We start from the raw sequence: 20,651 nt of genomic DNA, 5'->3' as shown, positions 1-20,651 counted from the left end.
GAAGTTTTTATCTACAGTGCAGAGAGCTGCTGGAAAACACCAATACTTATATTTACTGTTGTGATACAATGGGAATGCTGTTGTGTGCACACAGTGATTTAATGCCTCCAAGATTAAGAATTTAAATAGGATTGATATTGTTTTGCCACATGGGTCATCTAAGAAATTGTGTTTAGTTTATGTCTGGGGTCTATCATAATGCAATTGCTTTCATTACATTATTTCGCATTCTAAGAACTTATCAAAAAATTGCTTTTTTTAAGCACCAGAGGCCTGAAATTTCAGCTAGTCTTAGCCTGTAAGACTGGGTGAAATTTTAAGAATTTTACATTTTTAAATTTTAATTTGGAACACTTTTCCACAGTTCTTAAAGAAAAGAACAGCTTCCAAATTAAGAATTCGCCAGAATTTCACAGGATATACAATTTTAAGACAAAATACATGCTATTTCTAGGTGGAATTTCCGACTTTTGGTGTGTCATGGAAACATATTGTTAAATTGTGAAGATCACTATGTCCATCTTATTTACTACCATTGTTTTCTTAAATTATGGAAGAATACCTGTGAAACAAACTGTTTGAAAACGCCTTCCTGACGACTCGGGACATCCTCACGACTGTATAAATGCAATTTGTTGTTGTTGAGTTTGCTGATCTCAACCTGGGAAACGTTTGGGTTCTACAATTGGCCTGAGAAACTCTGGGATAGGAAGGGAAATATGGACATATCAGCCAAGGTTTCCACTTTACATAGTTAAAAAGGCTGAAAGAAATATTGGAATCCAAACAGTAGATTTGAAGAGCCATTCCTATGCCAATTTTATTTTATTTAAAAAAATAGATAAGCTAAAATATCAGATAAAAAAAATCATATGGTGAATTGAAGTCAATGACACAACACTAATTATTTTATAGGACTGCAAATGTAATGATAACCAAAACATTTGTGTTAATGGCACACAGGAAGCATATTTCCATCACTTACACGCTCAGCAATCACAGGAGTCGCAACTGTAGGCAAGCAACCGATAGGAAAATAGTATTTATACATAGGGTTCAATGAGACTGATGTCATTTTCAGAGCAGCTCAATACAATTGACCCCACCCTACATCATTAGAATAAAAAATGATTGGTGCAATAAATTGAAACAAGCTTTCATAAAGTGCCTCATTTGGAAGAGTACGTTATGTGCTAGAAATGTCCAACACAACATTTGTTCTTACAGGTACATATTATTCATTCCTATCAATTCTTAGTTGATTCCCAACCTTTTTAAAGTTAATAATAATAATCCTTGCATTTGATATAGTGCTTTTTCACGTCTTCTAGACATCTCAAAGCGCTTCACAGAATAAACTGTAAAGTGAATTGATTATATGTGTGGGTGAAACACAACAGCCAATTGCGCACCGCAGTGTCCCACAAACAGTCGCAGATTGAAGTGACCAATTTTATTATTTTTTGAAGGATTATTTATCAGGTGTGTGGAGTAAGGAAACTTGCCCAAGGTTTCGCTCTGCCGGGAATCGAACCCAGGTCTCTCGCTTGCAAGGCGAGTGCTCTAACCACTGAGCTACAGGACTCCTGTTTTCCAGAGTGGGAGTTTATCAAAGCAGGATTACTACTTTATCCGGCTAACAGATTGAATGTCACTAAAGTAAGTCCTCACTGAACGTTTGTTTCAACGATTTTGTTTAAAAACTCAACAAATATTTGCAAGTTTGTAAATTCTAGCAAATTATAATATTTTATCTGGAAAATCCTGGTTTTCTGATTTTTCATTTGTCTTAAGTTGGGTAACAAGTTCTAAATGATAGGAACAGACAACGATGATAAAGACTGCTGCACAACCGGAGACAAAGAACATACAGTCAAACCTCATTATTACAGACTCGTGGGACCAGATACTATCGCCCTTTTTTAATTTTTTTCTTTATTCAGATGGGAGTATCCCTACTGACTTTAATGGAGTTTCCACTGGGGATAGATGAAACTAGTTTGATTACCAACAGGTCTGTGCTTAAATAAGAGTTTGTTTATGCTTAGAGTTTGTACGTCAATGAGGTTCCACTGTATTTGCAAACCATGCCTTCAATATGAAGAGCAACCGTTATTGCTCTGTTTGAAATTAACATTGAAGCTCATGATATTGCCATGCTATTTCAGAAATAAGCTCTAACAGTAACATTACTGAAGGACAGTCCATGGAAGCAGGAGATGACTGTAATCTTGAAATGCGTCTACAAACAACAGTCAAAATGAGTAGCATCCTCCAATTGCATGGTATGCTGTGCCCTCTCCTGTCTTCAGCTGTTTGCTCATGTAGCCTCACAATAAAGCCATCACTCAGTCTTTGTTGCAACTTAAGAGATCTTTCTCTGACACAAAGACTAAAACATCCACAAATCTCTTGACGAAAATTCATGTTGTATATGAGGTTTGCTGTTTTTGGTGAAGAAAATGACATTCAAAACATACTGCACTGATGAGAGAATCTCTCTGGCAAGATGAAAAATGCTTAACAGGTAACTAAGTTTTTAATTATGGCTAAATTGATAATTCATCAATCAAGGGTTAATCAACAGCAGAATCTTAAATTTCACCAAACAATAAAAACTGCACAAAAGATGTGGTTTGATACAAGGTAAAATTGCCCAGCCTTGTGTACTCAGTAGGAAATGCTATGCATCAACATTAAAACATTCACATTGTTAAATCTGACCCCTGCCTGGAACAACAAGACTGAGCATTTTTTTGCGCATCAGGTACTGATCAAGTGAAACTGTTCAATTATGAAGGATTCGGCCCAGCTGAATCTTGAATCTTGGTTAATATATTTGCTTTGTTTGCATTTTGTCCAGTTAATATCGCAAGTTAGAAAAGGAGAGGATCGAAACTCAGACCAACATGTGACGCTTTCTGTGGAGGGCAAGGTGATCAGAGCGAGAGAAACTGCGGTCACAGTCAGGGCACTGAAAAGGCTTGATTCCAGTGTGCTTGCGGTAGTGCCTGGTTAACTCATCTGAGCGAGCAAACTTCCATGTGCAACCTTCCCAGGTGCATTTGTAGGGCTTCTCACCTTGAGGGAAAAGAGGAACAGAAATGTAGTCAGAACAGATGGTTTCAAATGATCACAGAATTAGCTAAGGATTATTATTATTATTATAATGGAGTGGAGTCCTGTAGCTCAGTGGTTAGTGCAAGCGAGAGACCTGAGTTCAATTCCAGGCAGGGCGAAACCTTAGGCAAGTTTCCTTACTCCACACAGAGCCTAATAATAATCCCTCCAAAAAAACAAAAACAAAAACAAATTGGTCATTTTCAATCTACGACTGTTTGTGGGACATTGCTGTGCGCAATTGGCTGCCGCGTTCGCCCACAAATATACAGTCAATTCACTTTACAGTGTCTTCTGTGAAGCGCTTTGGGACGTCCTCCCGACGTGAAAAGCGCTATATCAAATGCAAGGATTATTATTATTATTATTATTATTATATTATTACTTGCCTAGTATTGAACCCAAGAGTCATGACGAAACTAGGCGGTTGGTCATTTATTAGTAAAAGCTAAGCAATTACTTAATAATTTATATTAGTTCAGAAGAAATATAATTCATAGAAAATGCTCAACAGGGCAATATCTAACAAGTTTGACCTGTGACCTTTCAGAACACAAGAAGCAGTTCTGCTGAACTGTTTGCATGCACTTCTCTTTCAGATAGTGTTTGATCTTATACACGTCTTCACATTTTCAGTTTTTATTTAGATTTTCTGCATGGATTTCTTTGTGTCTGTAGCAAAAACATGTATCTAAAAACAGGCGTCTTGTTGTGCAAAAGCAGACTAATTCACATATCCAACAGAATGAATCATCTCCGGTATCTGATGACACTGTACTCTTTTAAGAAAATTCAATAGGAGTTAATAAAATCCTGCAGTCAACCTGAGAGTTTAACTCCAGCCAATAAAGATAAATGAAAAGCTGTTTGATCTCTTTGACAAGTTCTGACGAACTGGACAAAGAATCATACAATCATAGAATTATACAGCACAGAAGGAGGCCATTCGGTCCATCGTGTCTGTACCGGCTCTTTGAAAAGTGCTATCCAAATCAATCCCACTCCTCCACTCTCTCCCCATAGCCCTGCAAACTTGTCCTCCCCAAATAATTTATCTACTTCTCTCTTAAAAGTTGTTATCAAAATGGCTTCCACCACCCATTCAAGCAATGCATCCCACATCCAAACAACTTGCTGTGTGAAAAAAGCTTTATCTACTTGTCCTGTCACCTTCAAAGATTTGCTTATTTGAACCCCCAGGTCTCTCTGTTCCTTCACCCCCTTTAAGATTGTACCATCAGCTTATATTGCCTCTCCTCATTCTTCCTCCCAAAATGCATCAGATCATATTTCTCCACATTAAACTTCATCAGCCACCTGTCTGCCCGTTTTACTAGTCTGTCTATATCCATTTGCAGTCTGCTACTATCCTCCTCACTGTTTATTACTTTTCCCAGCACACTTACTACATAATTATATAGAAAGAATACGGCACAGGAAAAAGCCATTTGGCCCAACGTGTCTATGTCAGTGTTTATACTCCACATAAACCTCCACCCCTACTATGCCTCTCTATTCCCCTCTCCCAGATGTATGCATCAAGTTCTCTCTTAAATACATTGATGTTTTTTGCTTTAACCACAGCTTCCGACAGTAAATTTCACATTTTCACGACTGCAAAGAAATTCCTCCTGATCTCCCTATTTAATCCATCACTAGATATTTATGCCATCTCATTTTATTCGCACCAACAAGTGTAAAAGGTCTATCTACATCTACCTTATTGGATCTTTTTATAAACTTAAAACACCTCTTTCAGGTTCCCTCTCAAATCCAACGAGAAAAGCTCTAACCTGCCCGATCTTTCTCAATAGCTGTATCCATTCATCTCCAGCAACATTCTTGTAAATCTACAACATCCTTGGAAATAATAATAATAATCCTTGTATTTGATACACCGCCTTATTACATCGTTGAGATGCCTCAAAATACTTTGCAGGATACACTGTAAAGTAGATTGACTGTGTATTTTGTGGGCAGAACGTGGCAGACAGTTGCACACAGCAATAACCCACAAACAGCCATGGAGCGAGTGATCAATTTTTGGGGGGAATTGTTGACCAGAACACTGGGAGAAACTCCTTTTTTTCTTTTCGAATAGCACCTTGGGATCTTTAACGTCCACCTGAACAAGCAGTTAGGACCTTGGTTTAATGTCTCATCCGAAGGATGGCACTCCGATAATGCAAAACACCCCCAGCACTGTTTTTGAGTGTCACCTTAGATTCCAAGTCTTGATGTGAGGCTTAAATCTACAATTACAGACTTCCCTGCACAATATGATTAAAATGGTGTGAATGTGCAGACTGTTTGAGCAGGCAGTTGCTATTTCATTTTCTTTACTGTAACAGGGAAGACGATACTTGTTGATAAGGCAGGAGGCTACTCTTACCTGTGTGTGTCCTTCTGTGTGCTTTGAGGTGTGAGCTCTTTGTGTACACTTTGTTACACCCCTCAAAGTCACACCTGTGTATGCGACGCTTCTTCTGAGTGTCTGGGGATTCAACAGGTTGGGGCCTGGGTAAAGTATGCCTAATAACTGAAGCAGTGTTGAATCTGAAAGAGGAGAAACAAAGATGTAAATAAGCAGCTTAATGTTTCATCTGTTTAACCTGTAATAAACCTGTTAAGAGGGAGGAATGTTTAATTACAAGTCAGTTGGATTGTCATGTAAAATGGGAGCTGATTTGTGGGGTGCCAAAAAGCAGAAAACATCCATGCTTTTAACAACGTTATCAGACTTAAATGGAACTTCTGATCTAGGCTGCCCGGGTGGTAAGCATCAGGAGCCATTCATGGGGGAGCTCGGGAACCATTCACGGGAAATTTCCCGATTTTCCCACATAGCAAGTCCGCCCCTGGACAGAACACCTTGTGCAGATCAACATGGCCAATGCTGACCGTCAACATTGCTGTGCTGTTTACCATGGTTCCCACATTGATGCCACAAAATCAAAGGTGTATTCACAAGAGATTCACATGAAGAAGGTCCTTCTGCCCAAAGGATTTCACCTTTCCAGGATACCTACTCTCCCATTAGAGCACCAAACTGTTTCTTAAATGGGTCCAGAATTCTTGGCTCAATGCAAATGGACTTAAGTTACTCTCATGGGTCTGAGCAAAAGATCAATTAGTAAACATGGCTTGATGTTGATTGCTCAGTTTCACTTGTTACAATCAAACCACTTATTGGGAGAGTACCATTACTCTCTGACATCCCAAGTACTTCTTTCTCTAGCACTGATTTGGATGGCCCTATGCTATTCCAATTTCACATCAACATATAAAAAAACATGGAATGAGGTAGGACCACTCCCTCTAGAGACCACAAATAAACAACCATACTGTGGAGTTCACCTCACCCACGCTATCATCCTCAGACAAAGCTCTGCATAGGCTTTGTGAACTCATTCCCTAACTATCTGTTATTTAGTATAAATGTACAACACACACTTAGTTTTGTTTGTAAATCATTTTGCCAGGGTGTGATTGTCCAGGCGAGGTACCTTCGGGAGTGAAACAGAGGCTGTTTCAAAGGTCTGATATCACAGAGGCTGAAGTCAAAGAGTACATTAATGTCAGCAGTGAAGAGTTGCTGAATAAAAGTGTACAAAAGCATGTGCTGGTTTCCAGGGTGTAATGTTCAGACACAAGGGAAGAGAGAACCCTGTTGAAGATATTCCCAAACCAGCTAGCATTTTAAATTCATAAAGTTTAATTTGGAATTATTGCAGCACATATCACACTTTCAACTTTCAAAGCCTTCAGGGTACGTTGGCCCTGGCTATGATAGCATCGGGAAGCCTGCCAGATAGCGCTCTCAATGTGCAAATTGTGTGGCTTTAGTGGTTAAACTCCAGCAGTAACCCAACGCACAATCTAGGGTCCCCAAGCCTTGAGCCCTTGCCAACCTGTGTCTAATATTCTCTGGCATTAGGTAAGCAGGGTGCGTCCCTACAGGAGAGAGTGCACATTCTATTCCAGACTCAGTGAAAATTGTAGGTGTAAGTAGCATACATACGTGGAACTTTGAGTCTGGATTGGATAACCTGAAGCACAGGTTTCCACGTGTCTGACACCCAATTAATAAAGAATTACAAAGAAATTACAGCACGGAAACGGGCCGCTCATTCCAACCAGTCCGTGCCATTGTTTACATTCCACACGAGTTCACTCATTCCTTATTCCCTCCCATACCCTGCCATTCCGCTTTCCCTCACATGAAGGTCCGGCTTCCTCTTGAATGCATCTACACTATCTGATTCAACTACCACTTCCAGCAGCGCGTTCCACAATCTCAACCTCTGTGTGAAGTAGTTCCTCCTAAATTCTCTTTTAAATCCCCTAGTCGCTATCTTATATTTGTTTCGCCTGGCTGTGGACTCCCCAGCCTATTTCAGACCAAAAAAAGGAAATTCCCTACAGACAAAGCAGTTTAAGTTGTGTAGTTTCTTTTCTGGCAGCAAGGCACCAGTAATCCTGTGACTTTCCTGAGGAGCCCTTTTTCAATACATTTTGCTTTGCTGTTTGTAACATTTTATTCAACTTCAAAACAGGATATCTAGGCATAAATGGAGCCCCTTTCTTGACGCAGTTTGTTTTCTTTTTCTGAACAAAGGTTGCATTAGTGTTTGATGTTAATTGTTATTTCTGTTCTTTTAGTAAAAGAACAAGAAATGAAGGTAATAACACCTCCTTATCGCCTTTGGAGTTTCACAAGTGTGTGAGCGGTAACAAGTTTCCGAAATGACTGCAATACCCTTGTGTTGTAGCCTGTTTACTGAAGCTAGTTAACCATGCACCCAATTTCTTCACCATTTTCATTTACAGGTATTCTAGTTTGCTTCCATTGTAGCTGAACTGCAACACTGTATGGAAACAGAGTTAATCATAATCCTTGCATTTAATATAGCGCCTTATCACATTGTGGAGAGGTCTCAAAGTGCTTCACACGATATACTGTAAAGTGACTGTGTATTTTGTGGGCAAAACGCAGCAGCCAGCTTACACACGTTAATGTTCTACAAACAGCCATGGAGTGAGTGACCAATTTTATTTGGGAGATTTATTAGCCAAGACACCAGGATAAACTCCCTTCTCTTTTCAAATAGTGTCACGGGATCCTTAATGTCCACTTGAACAGGCAGACGGGACCTCGGTTGAACTTGTCATCTGAAGGACAACACCTCTGATATTGCAACACACCCCAGCACTGTATTGGAGTGTCAGCTCCAAGCTTCCCCTGACTTGGGGCTTGAACCCACAACCTTCTGACTCTGAGGCGAGAGTGCTCCCACTGAGCCAAGCTGACACACAAGTTCTCCTGATGTGCAACGGCTTGTTTGGTGCATGACAGGTGCTGCCCAACTGATTATTGCCATTATATATTTTGCAAACCCACCTCTGACGGCAACAGGTATTGTGAAACTGCTAGTTTCGACCTGCTAAAACCTGAGTCATATTTGGATTTACGATCCACTCCACAATGCAGGAGGGACAACTCGATAATATAAATGTGTCGACACGGGAGAGACACCAAAGTGTTACCATGCGGACATCCTAACTCTTAAGCATGGTGATGGGTTTACATATCTGTCAGACACCCGGCTAACAAAACAAAACCCTCAGTTTAAAACAACCAACAATACACTCCACTTCTGACTACAATGCCGTCCACTGTTTACAAATGTAATTTTGTTGTTGTTATTGTTGTTCCACAATGCAGAGAAAAATGGATCTGTAACTTCCTGCAAAATAGGCAATGTATAACAACAACAAAGAAATTACATCTGTAAAGCGCCTTTCACATCAGGAGGACATTCCAAGGCGCTGGACAGTCAAGACTTTCAGACCCGAGCTGGGGATCAAGATTGGAGAGGGTGAAGGCTGGGGGGGGGAAAGCATGAAGGTCAAAAGCACGGTCGAAGAGGAGCATCTTGAGATGGGTCTCGAAATAGGCAAGGGAGGGGGCGAGGTGGAGGGACTGCGGAATGAAGTTCCAGAAGGTGGGGGCAGAATGGCAGAAGGCCTGCCCGCAATAGTGGGGTGAGCGAGACGGGGTTCATGAAGCAGCCAAGCCCGCTGAATGGAGGAAGCAAGCAGGATGATAGGGGGTTAGGAGGTTGCAGAGGTAGGGGGGAGCAAGACCATGGAGGGCTTTGAAGGCGAGGACCAGGATCTTGAACTGCATCATCTGTGTGATGGGAAGCCAGTGAAGTCGAGCAAGGACGGGGGTGATAGGGTCAGGGAGCCTGGTGAGGAAGAGGACACGGGTTGCAGAATTCTGGATGATCAGCAGCCTGTGGAGGGAGGAGTTTGGGAGGCCGACAAGCAAGGAGTTTGCATAATCAAGCCTCGATGTAATGAAAGCGTGTATGAGGGTTTTGGTGGCCTGCGGTGTGAGACAGTGGCGGAGCCGGGTGATATTGTGGAGGTGGGGGAAGGTAGAGCGGGTCACGGCACAGTTGTGGGGTAGAAAGGATAGTTGAGGGTCAAACAAGACGCCAAGATTCTGGACTGGTGGAATGTGCATCCATGGATGGTAATGTTGTCTGCGCCTGAGGTGTGGAGGCGCTGATAGGAGCCAATCAGGAGAGCCTCAGTCGTGTTGACGTTCAACTGAAAAAAATTAACTCTCATCCAAGACTTGATGTGTGACAGACATTCTGTCAGGACAGCAGTGGTCCTGGAGTCAAGGGTGGAGGTAGAGAGTTAGAGTTGGGTGTCATCCGCATACATGTGGAAGTTGACCCCATGTCTGCGGATGATGTCATCAAGAAGGAGCATATAGATATTGAAGAGGAGGGGACCGAGGACAGAGCCCTGAGGAACGCCGCACGAGACGGTGCGGGGGCTGGAGGAGAAACTGTCTGTGGAGATGAAGTGGAGGCATTGAGAGAGGTACAATCTGAACCATTCAAGGACAAAGCCGTGAAGGTTGAGGGGTAATCAAAAGTGCAGCAGCAACCACTGCAAACAAGGGCAGATATTTTATAGGAATTATATTGCAAAATTGTCCAGCCTGCGTGTTCCACTGAAGAAATGTAGATATTATCAATGTGAAATCCCATGGTTGCAACACGAGACTGTCATTTTCTTGGCACACAATTTTAAAGAGACAAAAAGAAAGAATCATTGTTCTAGGCATTCTTTCATTTTATTCTCACTTATATCATGATAGCTGGAATGTTCTTTTACTTGCTCTTGCTGTCTATTGCTTCACGTCCATATTTGTATGTATTGGAAATATATAGTTTATGGAGCAAAAGCAGTCTTTTCATATGTGGAACCCAGAAATAGACCTCACGATTATTCTGGGGCTTATTGAACAATGTATTATATAAACAAAGGCTTCCATTTTTGCCTTCCTCAGGTGGTAGCACTCTTGCCTCTGAGGTAGAGATTGTGAGTTTAAGCCCTAAACAGGATTTTAAACTCAGTCTCGGCTGACTTTCCAATAAAGTGCTGGTACAGTACTGCACTGTTGAAAGTGCCCTCCTTCGGATTAGATGTTAAACTCTGTCTGTTTAAGAAATGTTAAAGATCCTATAACACTATTCAAAAAGGGAAGGGTGTGTCCTGGCCAACAATCCCCCAGATAAAATCGGTCATTCTCTTCATGTGGGACATTGTTATGCGCAATTAGTTTCTGTGTTCACCTAATAAACTACCATCACTACAATTTATAGTAAATCCAGTGGACTGCTTTGAGACATTCTACCGACATCAAAACTTATTATTTATAATAAAAGAGCCGTACATTATTTTTTCTTTAGTTTGACTCAGTTGGTAGGATTCTTTGCCACTTGGTCAGTAGGTGGTGAGTGCAAAATCCATATGAGACTTGAACTCACTCCAGTCGAGTTGGGGACCAGAGGTGCTGTGCTGGTGGGTGTGTAGACCTTTGGACCAAGTTTTTATCTGCTGGTCCTCAGCCTTCTGCTGTTCTTTAAAGGAACTGGCTTCCAAAGTAAAACTGAATTTAAGAATTTGCTGAAATGCTTCATGGCCTGAAAGGCTGAATCTACAAGAAATGTTGGGCATCAAATTAAGATTCCATACAATCACTTAAAAACTAAAATCACTGTGGAAATGGCCAAGTTTAAAACTTACTCATTATGTATACTATTTAAGTAATTTTGGGGACATTCTGGGGCAAATGACTTTTTTTTAAAAAACATCCACAGCAATGCTAAAACTATAAATTGAAATCTCGTCTTTCTATCTGTATTTTTTATTGTGCAAAAAAATCCTTCAGGACTTAGTCAACATCCCAGTCTCCCGCCCTACCGCTGCAGTATCAGTGACACTGTGAAAATTAGGTGGCCTATATGAAAAAACAAAATGCATTCAATATATGAAACAAGTGAGGATTAACGACTACTCATCTATTCTAGGTCGGTATGACTACACTGTCTCCACATAATAAGTGGAGTCCTGTAGCTCAGTGGTTAGAGCACTCGCCTTGCAAGCGAGACACCTGGTTTCAATTCCAGGCAGGGCAAAACCTTGGGCAAGTTCCCTTACTCCACATGCCAAATAATAATCCTTCCAAAACAAAATAATAATAAATTGGTCATTTTCAATCCAAGACTGTTTGTGGGACACTGCTGTGCGCAATTGGCTGCCGCGTTTCACCCACAAATATACAGTCAATTCACTTTACAGCATATTCTGTGAAGTGCTTTGAGACGTCTAGAAGACGTGAAAAGCGCTATATCAAATGCAAGATTATTATTATATAAGTACGTTTGACCCATATTTCTGCAATAAGAATACCACTCATTGCCGCCAATTCAACCGTATAAATGGTTTCACCTCAAGTCCAAAGACAAATTGAATTCCATCAACAGGTACCTGCAGGTATCCAATTAGCTTCACAGTCAAAAAAATGTGAGTGAATGGCAAAGGTGTGGTTCTGAAAAATTCCATCTATTGATGTGTGACTGATGTGCATTTGTGAATATTTAAATCCTAAAGAAGTTGTGCTGGAGGATATGAAACCATTAGGTTTGTTACAATGGAGGTGATCAAACCCAACCCTTTACTTCCTGTCCATCTTTGCTTTTGATATAGTGTCTTGTGCTGTCAGGATGTCTCAAAGCGCTTCACAGGATTTTTACTATCAAATTTTGACTATATATTTGTAGGCAAACACGGCAACATTATCCCGCAAACCATGAAGTGAGTGATTACTTATCTCTGGGGAATGTTGGCCATGACACCGAGAGAAACTTCCCCCTATCAAATAGTACCATAGGATTTTTAACATCCACCTGAACAGCAAGGGTCATTGGGCAATGATCAGAAGCAGGAATTCTGTCCATTGTGGTTTTCACCTCTCCAGCCCAGGAGATGCTGAGATGAATTGAAACTCTGTTGGCGCCTTCTCTAAAATCTGCTAGCCCAGGGCACACAAGGCAGTTCTTTTGTACTATACAATGCCTCTGATACTGAGCAATCTGTTGGTAAGTGTTCATGTGCAGAACTACACTTGTAGGTGACCCAGGGAGAGCATAATGTAGAGCTGACAGTAGATCTACCCTATTAACACCCATGTACTGGTTAACCTCAGTCTGGGCCTAAGGGAGTGAAACCATATACTATAGCCTGCACATTCTGCTGCCTTCTGAAATTGTTAAGACTTGCCTTCCTTCAAAGACATTCTGTCTAGCTGAGCACAATTAAAATGTCTCAAATTCTTCAAAGCTGCGTTTCTCATCTGGTGGACTTTAAGCTAGGCGGACAAAACAATCACATTCACAGAATAACTAAACACCTGTTGCTTCCATCCACATGAAAGGATTTGAAGACAAAAAAAAGTATTATTAATTTTCAGTTTCTCCTTTTCAATGTACTTGAACTGAGTTGGGGAGATTGAAAATAATATTCTATCTTCTCACAAACAAATATTATAGTCATAGATAAAAAGGTCCCAATATAGCTTGATATGAATTTGACCAGGCAGTCAGCAAAAAATAGTTTATGCTTGAAGTGACGTACTTGGTCAACAGGACTGGATGAACATTTATCTAAAGATTGTTGTTTAAGTAATAGCTCGAATCAGTTAGTACCACAGTTTTCCCCTGAGTCAGGTTTGTGGTTTAAGCCCCATGTCGGGAAGTAAATCAACAACAACTTGGATTTATATAGCGCCCTCCACGCCGGATGGCGTCTCAGAGTGCTTCTCAGTAACGGATCCCGGGGCCGAATCAGGGGGAGAAGGAGGAAGGTGACCAAAGCCACGGTTGAAAAGAAAGGTCTTCAGCCGAGACCTGAAAATAGGAAGAGAGGGGGTGAGGCGAAGGGAGTGAGGAAGGGAGTTCCAGAGCCTCGGGGCGTAGTGGCTGAAGGCACGGCCACCAAGCGTGGAGCGGAGGACTCAGGGGATGAGGAGGAGGCCAAACCCGGTGGAACGAAGGCAACGGGCACTGTTTTGAGGAGAGAGGTCAGAGAGGTAGGGGGGGTGCAGAGGAGTGGAGGGAATTGAAAACAAGGGTGAGGATCTTGAAGTCAATCCTCTCTGGGATAGGCAGCCAGTGCAGTCTGGCCAGGACTGGGGTGATCGGGGAGCGGAGTTTGGTGCGGGTGAAAACACGGGCGGCAGAGTTTTGTATAATCTGGATTTTATGGATGGTAGCGGATGGGAGACCGGTGAGGAGGGCATTAGAATAGTCCAGCTGAGAGGTGACAAAGGCATGGACCAGGGTTTTAGCGGCTTCCGGAGAGAACTATTGGCGGAGACGGGTGATGCGTCGGAGGTGGAAGAAGGCGGTGCTGGTGAGGAACCGGATGTGGGGGAAGAATAATAATTGGAGGTTGAACCTGACGCCGAGGTTGCGTACGGATTTGGAGAGTTTTAGGGGGAGGTCGGGTAGGTGGAAGAGGTGAGAACCATGAGACTTTAAACGCTGACGAGAGTCAAAGAGTATGGCTTCCATTTTGTCAACGTTCAGCTCCATTGTGGGCCATAGAGTTCCAACATTCAAATCCATAGTGTACGCTGCCATCTCAGTGCATTTCTGTGAAAGCACAGCATCCTTTTGGCTAAAACATTAAACTGAGATCCTGAGATGCTATTCAAAAAGAGAAGGGACTTTCTTCTGGTGTCATGGCCAACAACCATGTAACTAAATTGGTTATTTGCTCCATAACTTTCTGCAGGATTTTGCTCTGTGCAATGTCAAAGCCTGCGGAGTCAATTACAAAAAAGTTGCTACATGCAACAATATTTTCTATGAAACTCTTTGAGACATTTCAATGTAATGGGCATTATAAGAATTTTAGACTTATTTCTTAACAAGTGATTTTTTAAAATTTGGGGCATACAAATGAAAAAGCCGGCCAACTCTGGTCAATTGGAAGGGATAAGCTGTGAATGCTGGAAATAAAAACAGACATTGTTGGAAATGCACAGCAGGCCATTCATTCAGCATCTTGAAGTGAACCACAGATTAAAATATATCTGTTCATCAGATTTGCTAAACTTGGCACTAAACAAGTTTTTCCTATCAGAAGCTGCTCTCCAGAGCTTGTCTTTCCTCACATTGCCATCATTCAGCGTTAAACAGTAATACTTGCATTCGACATAGCACCTTTCACGTTCGGATGAAGTCTTGAAGCGCTTCACAGTATTTATTGCAAAATGGAGTGACTGTGTATTTTGTAGGTGAACAAAAACAACAATGTTTGAAAACTCTTCACATAGCTGACAGGGTGCCTACATATTTTTTGGTGGGGTGGAGGGGGGGGGGGGGGGAGAAGGGATCTAAGGAGGGAGAGGTGGGAGATGACCAAGAGTGCAGTCAAAAAGATTGGCTGCAAGTTAAGTATTGTAGTCCACGATTGTCTTCTCACTGTAGCAGTAATAATATACTAATCCTTGCATTTGTTGAGACATCTCAAAGCATATACTTTAAAGGATAAAGATAAAGGATATACTGTAAAGTGGTATGAGTGTGCATATTTGTGGGCCAACTTGTCAGAAACTGTCAGGATTTTATTTTGATTAGCTTTTACAGCGAAATGTTATCTTTACCTGCAGGCATTATCTTTATCCTATTCTGTCAACATGAGTGATGTTTTCCACTGAACCAAGCAAACTGGTTTTGTTCTATTTATAACATAGAAGGTTTACATTTATCATTTCATCTTTCAGAATTAATGCACATTCTGGTTATACTTTCAGAATTAATGCTCAGTGGTTAAAGCACTTGCCTCGAAGGCGAGAGACCTGGGTTTGATTCATGGAAAAGCAAAATCTTAGGCAAGTTTCCTTACTCCATACGTCTCTGTTTACCTAGCAGTAGGTAGGAACCTGGTTGTTAGTCGATTGGCGGATCACTTTTCCAGGGTTAATAATTCCTTCAAAAAATAAATAATAAATCGATAACTTCAATCCACGACTGTTAGTGGGACCCTGTTGTGCGCAATTGGCTGCTGAATTTCACCCATAAAATATACAGTCAATTCACTTTACAGTATATTCTGTGGAGAGCTTTGAGACGTCTTGAAGAGGTGAGTGCTCTAACTAATATGCTACAGGACTCCACTGGGAGTCAAGATGAATCCAGGGGATTTACTAACACTGAATCCAGAGGTGTTAAAATGTTTTGGATTTGAGGGAATGTGGGTGAACTAGGTAATACTGTAAGTCACCAATAACCCTCCTTTAAATGTATTATATTATCACTAAATGCACACTTTGTACATATCGATGGTAAAAAGCAGAATACTTCTCTGATTGTCAGTAGTGAGCAGCAGCAACAAGCAACCAGGTAAAGAGACACTCCCTACGCTGTCTCATCATGCAGCAGAATTGATGCCTTAAATGGTGCAAATATAAACTTGAGCAGAATGAACACAGTTAAGGTATAAATTTAGGATAACGTGAAAAGGTCTTAAATCTCAATCTCAGAAGTGCACCCCCTTGTGGCAATAGTAGGAGTGTTGCTTTTAGGTGTTTGGCTTGTCCTATAGGTGTTGATCAAATGCTGATTGCAAAAAGAGACATCTTTTCATTTGGCCTTTCCAATGACATTTCCCATTATAAAGATGCAATTAACTACTTTAGTGGCCAGGGGTGATAGATACCATGGTTCCCTTTCCAGGGGTGCCTCGCTGGAGAATAATTCTGTAATGTGGATTTCTACCTACTCAAACTTTAGAATCAATTACAATTTTTCTAAAGATGTCAGAGGACTTTAACCCATTTTTAATTGGGCCTAATCCAGTATTAAAATATTATCCTTGAACATAAATGTATTGAAACGGTTCACGTATATACCTGTACCGTAAACTTCACATAAATCGTATCACTTGGGACCATGCAGGAGTTTTTTTTTGAAAAGGCATTTAATATGATTTATGCAAAGTATGAGTTATGTCAAACCTGCATAGAATATGAACTCTTGAATGGAGTTTTGGTAGATGTATGATTTAAGAGATTATATGATTTATACAGATTAGATTTATGTGAGTTTTATTGTAATATAAATTATAACAACTTCAGAAGGCAAATTTTCATATTTTATGCGAATTTTCCTAATTGAAACATGGAATTGAAGAAACTTGGCAGCATATTTGGTAGCACACTGTTGTTTGTCTCTGGGATGTGGGGGGGGGGCGTCTAATCCAGCCTAGTGGGGTGAAAGTCTCTTCTCCTGAGGCTGTAAGGGTCCTACATGAAAAAGACTAGCACAGCCTCAGTGACCTATTCTTAGTGTGAATTAATACCCAGAAAAGCATTCAAGATGCTGGATTCTTGTCTTGCGTTGCTGTTCTGAGTTTTGGATTAAAGCACATGTAGGGAGACTGGCCAGGCAGGGAGACTGGCCAGAACTATGCCCGAGCAAGCAGCACATTTCTCCCACAAAATATACATTCATTTCGCATTAGAGTGCATTCTGTGAAGCACTTTGAGACATCTTAATAACGTGATAATTCGCTATATCAAATGCAGGGATTATTATTTGACACTAACAACTTAAGAACATAAGAAATGTTGGATGAAAAAAAATGAAGGTCCATCTAGTTCACCTTCCAGGCGGTGAACTAGATGGACTCACTGTAGGTGAACTCGCATGCACATATGTCCCAAACTACCTATGTACTATATTCCATAATGTTATTTCCTAAAACTATCCAATCTGTGCTTGAAAGAATCAACACTTTCTGCTTCAACCGTCTCCATGGGGAGCCTGTTCCACAGGTTCACTGTTTGCTCACTGAAATAGTGTTTGTGTGCATTTGTTCTGAATTTACCCCCTTCAATCGCAGGCCGTGTTCTCTGGTTTTACTATTCTGGGCAAGTTGAAACAGCCTGTCATGATCTATATCGTTTTGCCCCCTAAGAATCTTAAAGACATCAATCATGTGGCCTCTTAATCTTCTCTTTTCCAGCGTGAACATGCCCAATTTACTTAGTCGCTCCTCATAGTCCATAACACTGAGTGTCAAGCACAAAGCAAACGAGCGTTCCATTCTCCAGCATTGATTTCCATCAGGTTAATGAACACAACTGTTCAATTTAGATAGTTGTAAGGAAATTTGTTTGGTTAACATTTATTACAAAATAACTGTCATACATTTTATATGCTGTTTATCACCCTAAACGTTCAGAATTCAGGAGATTTAATGCTGGAGCCACTCCGTCAATAGGTTATTAAGGGTTTCCTGTTGTTCTGATACTGGCTCTTGGGTGTGGCAACGTTCCACCACTGATGTCAACACCTAAAAGTAATTTCAGCTGCAGGTCACACCCACAGGATGTCTGCAACTGAGTCACAACCTCACAAATAAATTCACAAAGTGCTTTTCTTTAGCCTAAAGTTTTAATATATTCAAAATGTTTAGCTACACAATGACTCTTCTTACTTACAGATGATGACAGAAATGTTCTGAGTAAATCCATTAGAAATTTTTAATTTAATTTTCTATACACTTTGAAAGAGTGACCAGACATTAATATGTGGAGTCCTAGAGCTCAGTGGTTAGAGCACTTGCCTCGCAAGCGAGAGACCTGGGTTTGATTCCCAGCAGGGCGAAATGTTGAGCAAGTTTCCTTACTCCACACGCCTCTGTTTACCTAGTAGTAATTAGGAACCTGGTTGTTTGTCGATTTGGCAGATCGCTTTTCCGGGGGTAATAATTCCTTCAAAACAATAAATTAAAAAAAATAAATTGGTCACTTCAATCCACGACTGTTTGTGGAACACTGCTGTGTGCAACTGGCTGCTGTGTTTCGCCAACAAAATATACAGTCAATTCATTTGACAGTATATTCTGTGAAGCGCTTTGAGATGCCTTGAAGACGTGATAAGGCGCTATATTAATATAAAGGATTATATTGCATTATTATAGAATAAAAATTGCAGTTTTTATTTAAAGGACACTTAATTGCCTGAAGAGCACTTTTGTGTATACATGGCACACTATGACACATTTCACATTATGGAAATATCATTCATACTGATAAAATATTTGTATTACGAGGGTGTCAAGTCTCATTGTGTGTAATTTATTTTGACAGAAGGGACTCTTTTGTATGTACAATGATTCACTATGTTGATTAAATTACTTGCTATATGACACGTACAGTAAAATAAACACGTTTATACAATGGAACAGTTTCTTCCTTAACAAGCCTCTTCTTCAAAATGTGCTTACCAGATATCAACTATCCAACTATTGACTAGGAGGGGCGGGGGGGAACGAGGGGTCTCCTCGGAGCTGAACTGGCTCCAAGGTGACATGCTTGGCAACGGAATGTCAGCTCTCTGTGGCGGTCTCAGTAGTCCAGTTTCTGAGTAAGGTGAGTCTGCAGTATTCCAGGGCATTGCTCAGCCAGCTTGGCTCATCGGCAGAACGTGGAAGGACAGATCAGTCACTAGGGGCTGGGACTCTTCACACTCATCTCCTGTTCACGCTGCTAGCCAAAGCCGTAACTGGTAGGGTGGTCTTAGCTGGACAAGCAGCGGGAAAGCATGTCAAACAGTGCTTTCAAGCTATGTGGTTTTAGCTGGTTGGACTCCAACAGTACCCCAACAACAACAACAAAATTACATTTATAGAGCGCTTTTCACATCGGGAGGACGTCCCAAAGTGCTGAACAGTCAGCTGTCTGGGCCCGAGCATGGAGGAGGGGTGGTGTAGGGGTGAGGGAAGGCAGAGAGGTGGGAGGGAGACCAAAGGCACGGTCGAAGAGAAGAGTCTTGAGACCGGCCTTGAAGGATGCTCTAGGACCCTTAAGTCAACGACAATCTAGGACCTTTAAGCCTTAGCTCCGACCAACCTGTGCCTAATATTTTCCAGAATTAAGTAAATTCTCGAGGGAGAGAGTAGCATTCCATTCCAATAAATATCTTTGGAATTTTTATGTATAGGTGGGATACATGGAACTTTGTTTGGTTTGGATACTCTTTAAACACGGTGATAGGTTTTCTCATGTGTCAGATACCTGGTTGACCAAAATAAATTACAGAGAACAGTTTCTACCTTAAAGCCATTTGTCATTCTTACCAGTTATTAAACACTGGCATGTAGATGAATTTCTGGATTATAATAATAATTTGATGTAGCGCCATGTCACATAATTGAGACGTCTCAAAGTGCTTCACAAAATATACTGTAAAGTGAATTTACTGTATATTTTATGGGCAAAGCAGATTCTCCAAGCACCATAATCAGAATTTATTGCACAAGTCAAACCTCAATGTCCTTTAAGTATCTGTTCTATTAAGCAAGTTGCTCATTATAGTCATTTGTGGCTGGCTGAAAAATTATGAAAGAACAGATAATTATTCAGAGAGATAATAACAAACAGAATCAAACTTAGGGTCACGTGCAATATTTAACCTGTTTCACTGGTTCAGGTGAAATAAAGGACTTGTTTTGTGCTCTCTGGGGCTGCAATGTTTTATGGAAACATGATAAGCTGATTTAACTGGTCCTGGAGATCAGAATAAACATCCTATAAATGTTCCCAAGGTATCGATTAAATTCACCAATGCTGACTAGTGATCTTTGTTTGCTGGTTTCTCTATTTTAATTGAGGAAAATCAGCATTTTGGTAACTTACCAAAAATCAAACTCACCTTTATTAATATTCTATGAATATTTAAAATTATATTTAAAAAAGTGCCTGCCTTATTTCTTATTGGGATTACTACCTAATTGGGGTTGAAGATGTGACGGTAAGGCAGATTTACATTGAGTTCTAGTTCACAAAAAGGTTCACTAAGAAACTCGTTAACAGAATATCAACCATCTGTACAACATGGACAACTTGTGGGATCCTTGTTCTGAGGTGTTGGAACTAAGTGGTAGGGAACAGACATGGCTGGTTACTATACATCCTGTAAGTGAATGAGATGCTACTAGTGAATGCTATTATGCACCACCATATTTTGACCCCATTGTATTATAATCAATCATTAATGTCCCATTATGCACATCATCATATTTCACCTGCACCTTAATCACAACAGAGGCTTAAATAGCAGAACAACTCACTACCTTTTCATTACAGCATC

General features: G+C 40.8%; 1 protein-coding gene across 5 annotated transcripts in view; it reads right to left on the bottom strand.

Moving 5' to 3' along the window:
- Window positions 1–904: 904 nt before the first annotated feature.
- Window positions 905–20,651, bottom strand: part of LOC103175850 (Krueppel-like factor 3) — a 58,989-nt gene continuing 39,242 nt past the window's right edge. For all 5 annotated transcript variants that reach the window (XM_007889099.2, XM_007889103.2, XM_007889100.2 and 2 more), the window contains 2 exons: window positions 5,513–5,676; window positions 905–3,081 (listed from right to left, as the gene is read on the bottom strand). In XM_007889099.2, the coding sequence (XP_007887290.1) occupies window positions 2,900–3,081; window positions 5,513–5,676 (346 nt within the window). In that variant the 3' untranslated portion in view covers window positions 905–2,899. The remainder of the gene's footprint in view (window positions 3,082–5,512; window positions 5,677–20,651) is intronic.

Source organism: Callorhinchus milii, unplaced genomic scaffold (genome assembly GCF_018977255.1).
Source record: "Callorhinchus milii isolate IMCB2004 unplaced genomic scaffold, IMCB_Cmil_1.0 Scaffold1, whole genome shotgun sequence".
In the NCBI taxonomy this organism is placed as follows: domain Eukaryota; kingdom Metazoa; phylum Chordata; class Chondrichthyes; order Chimaeriformes; family Callorhinchidae; genus Callorhinchus; species Callorhinchus milii.
Note: the sequence above shows the minus strand (reverse complement) of the source record. Positions and strands in the feature narration are given on the sequence as shown.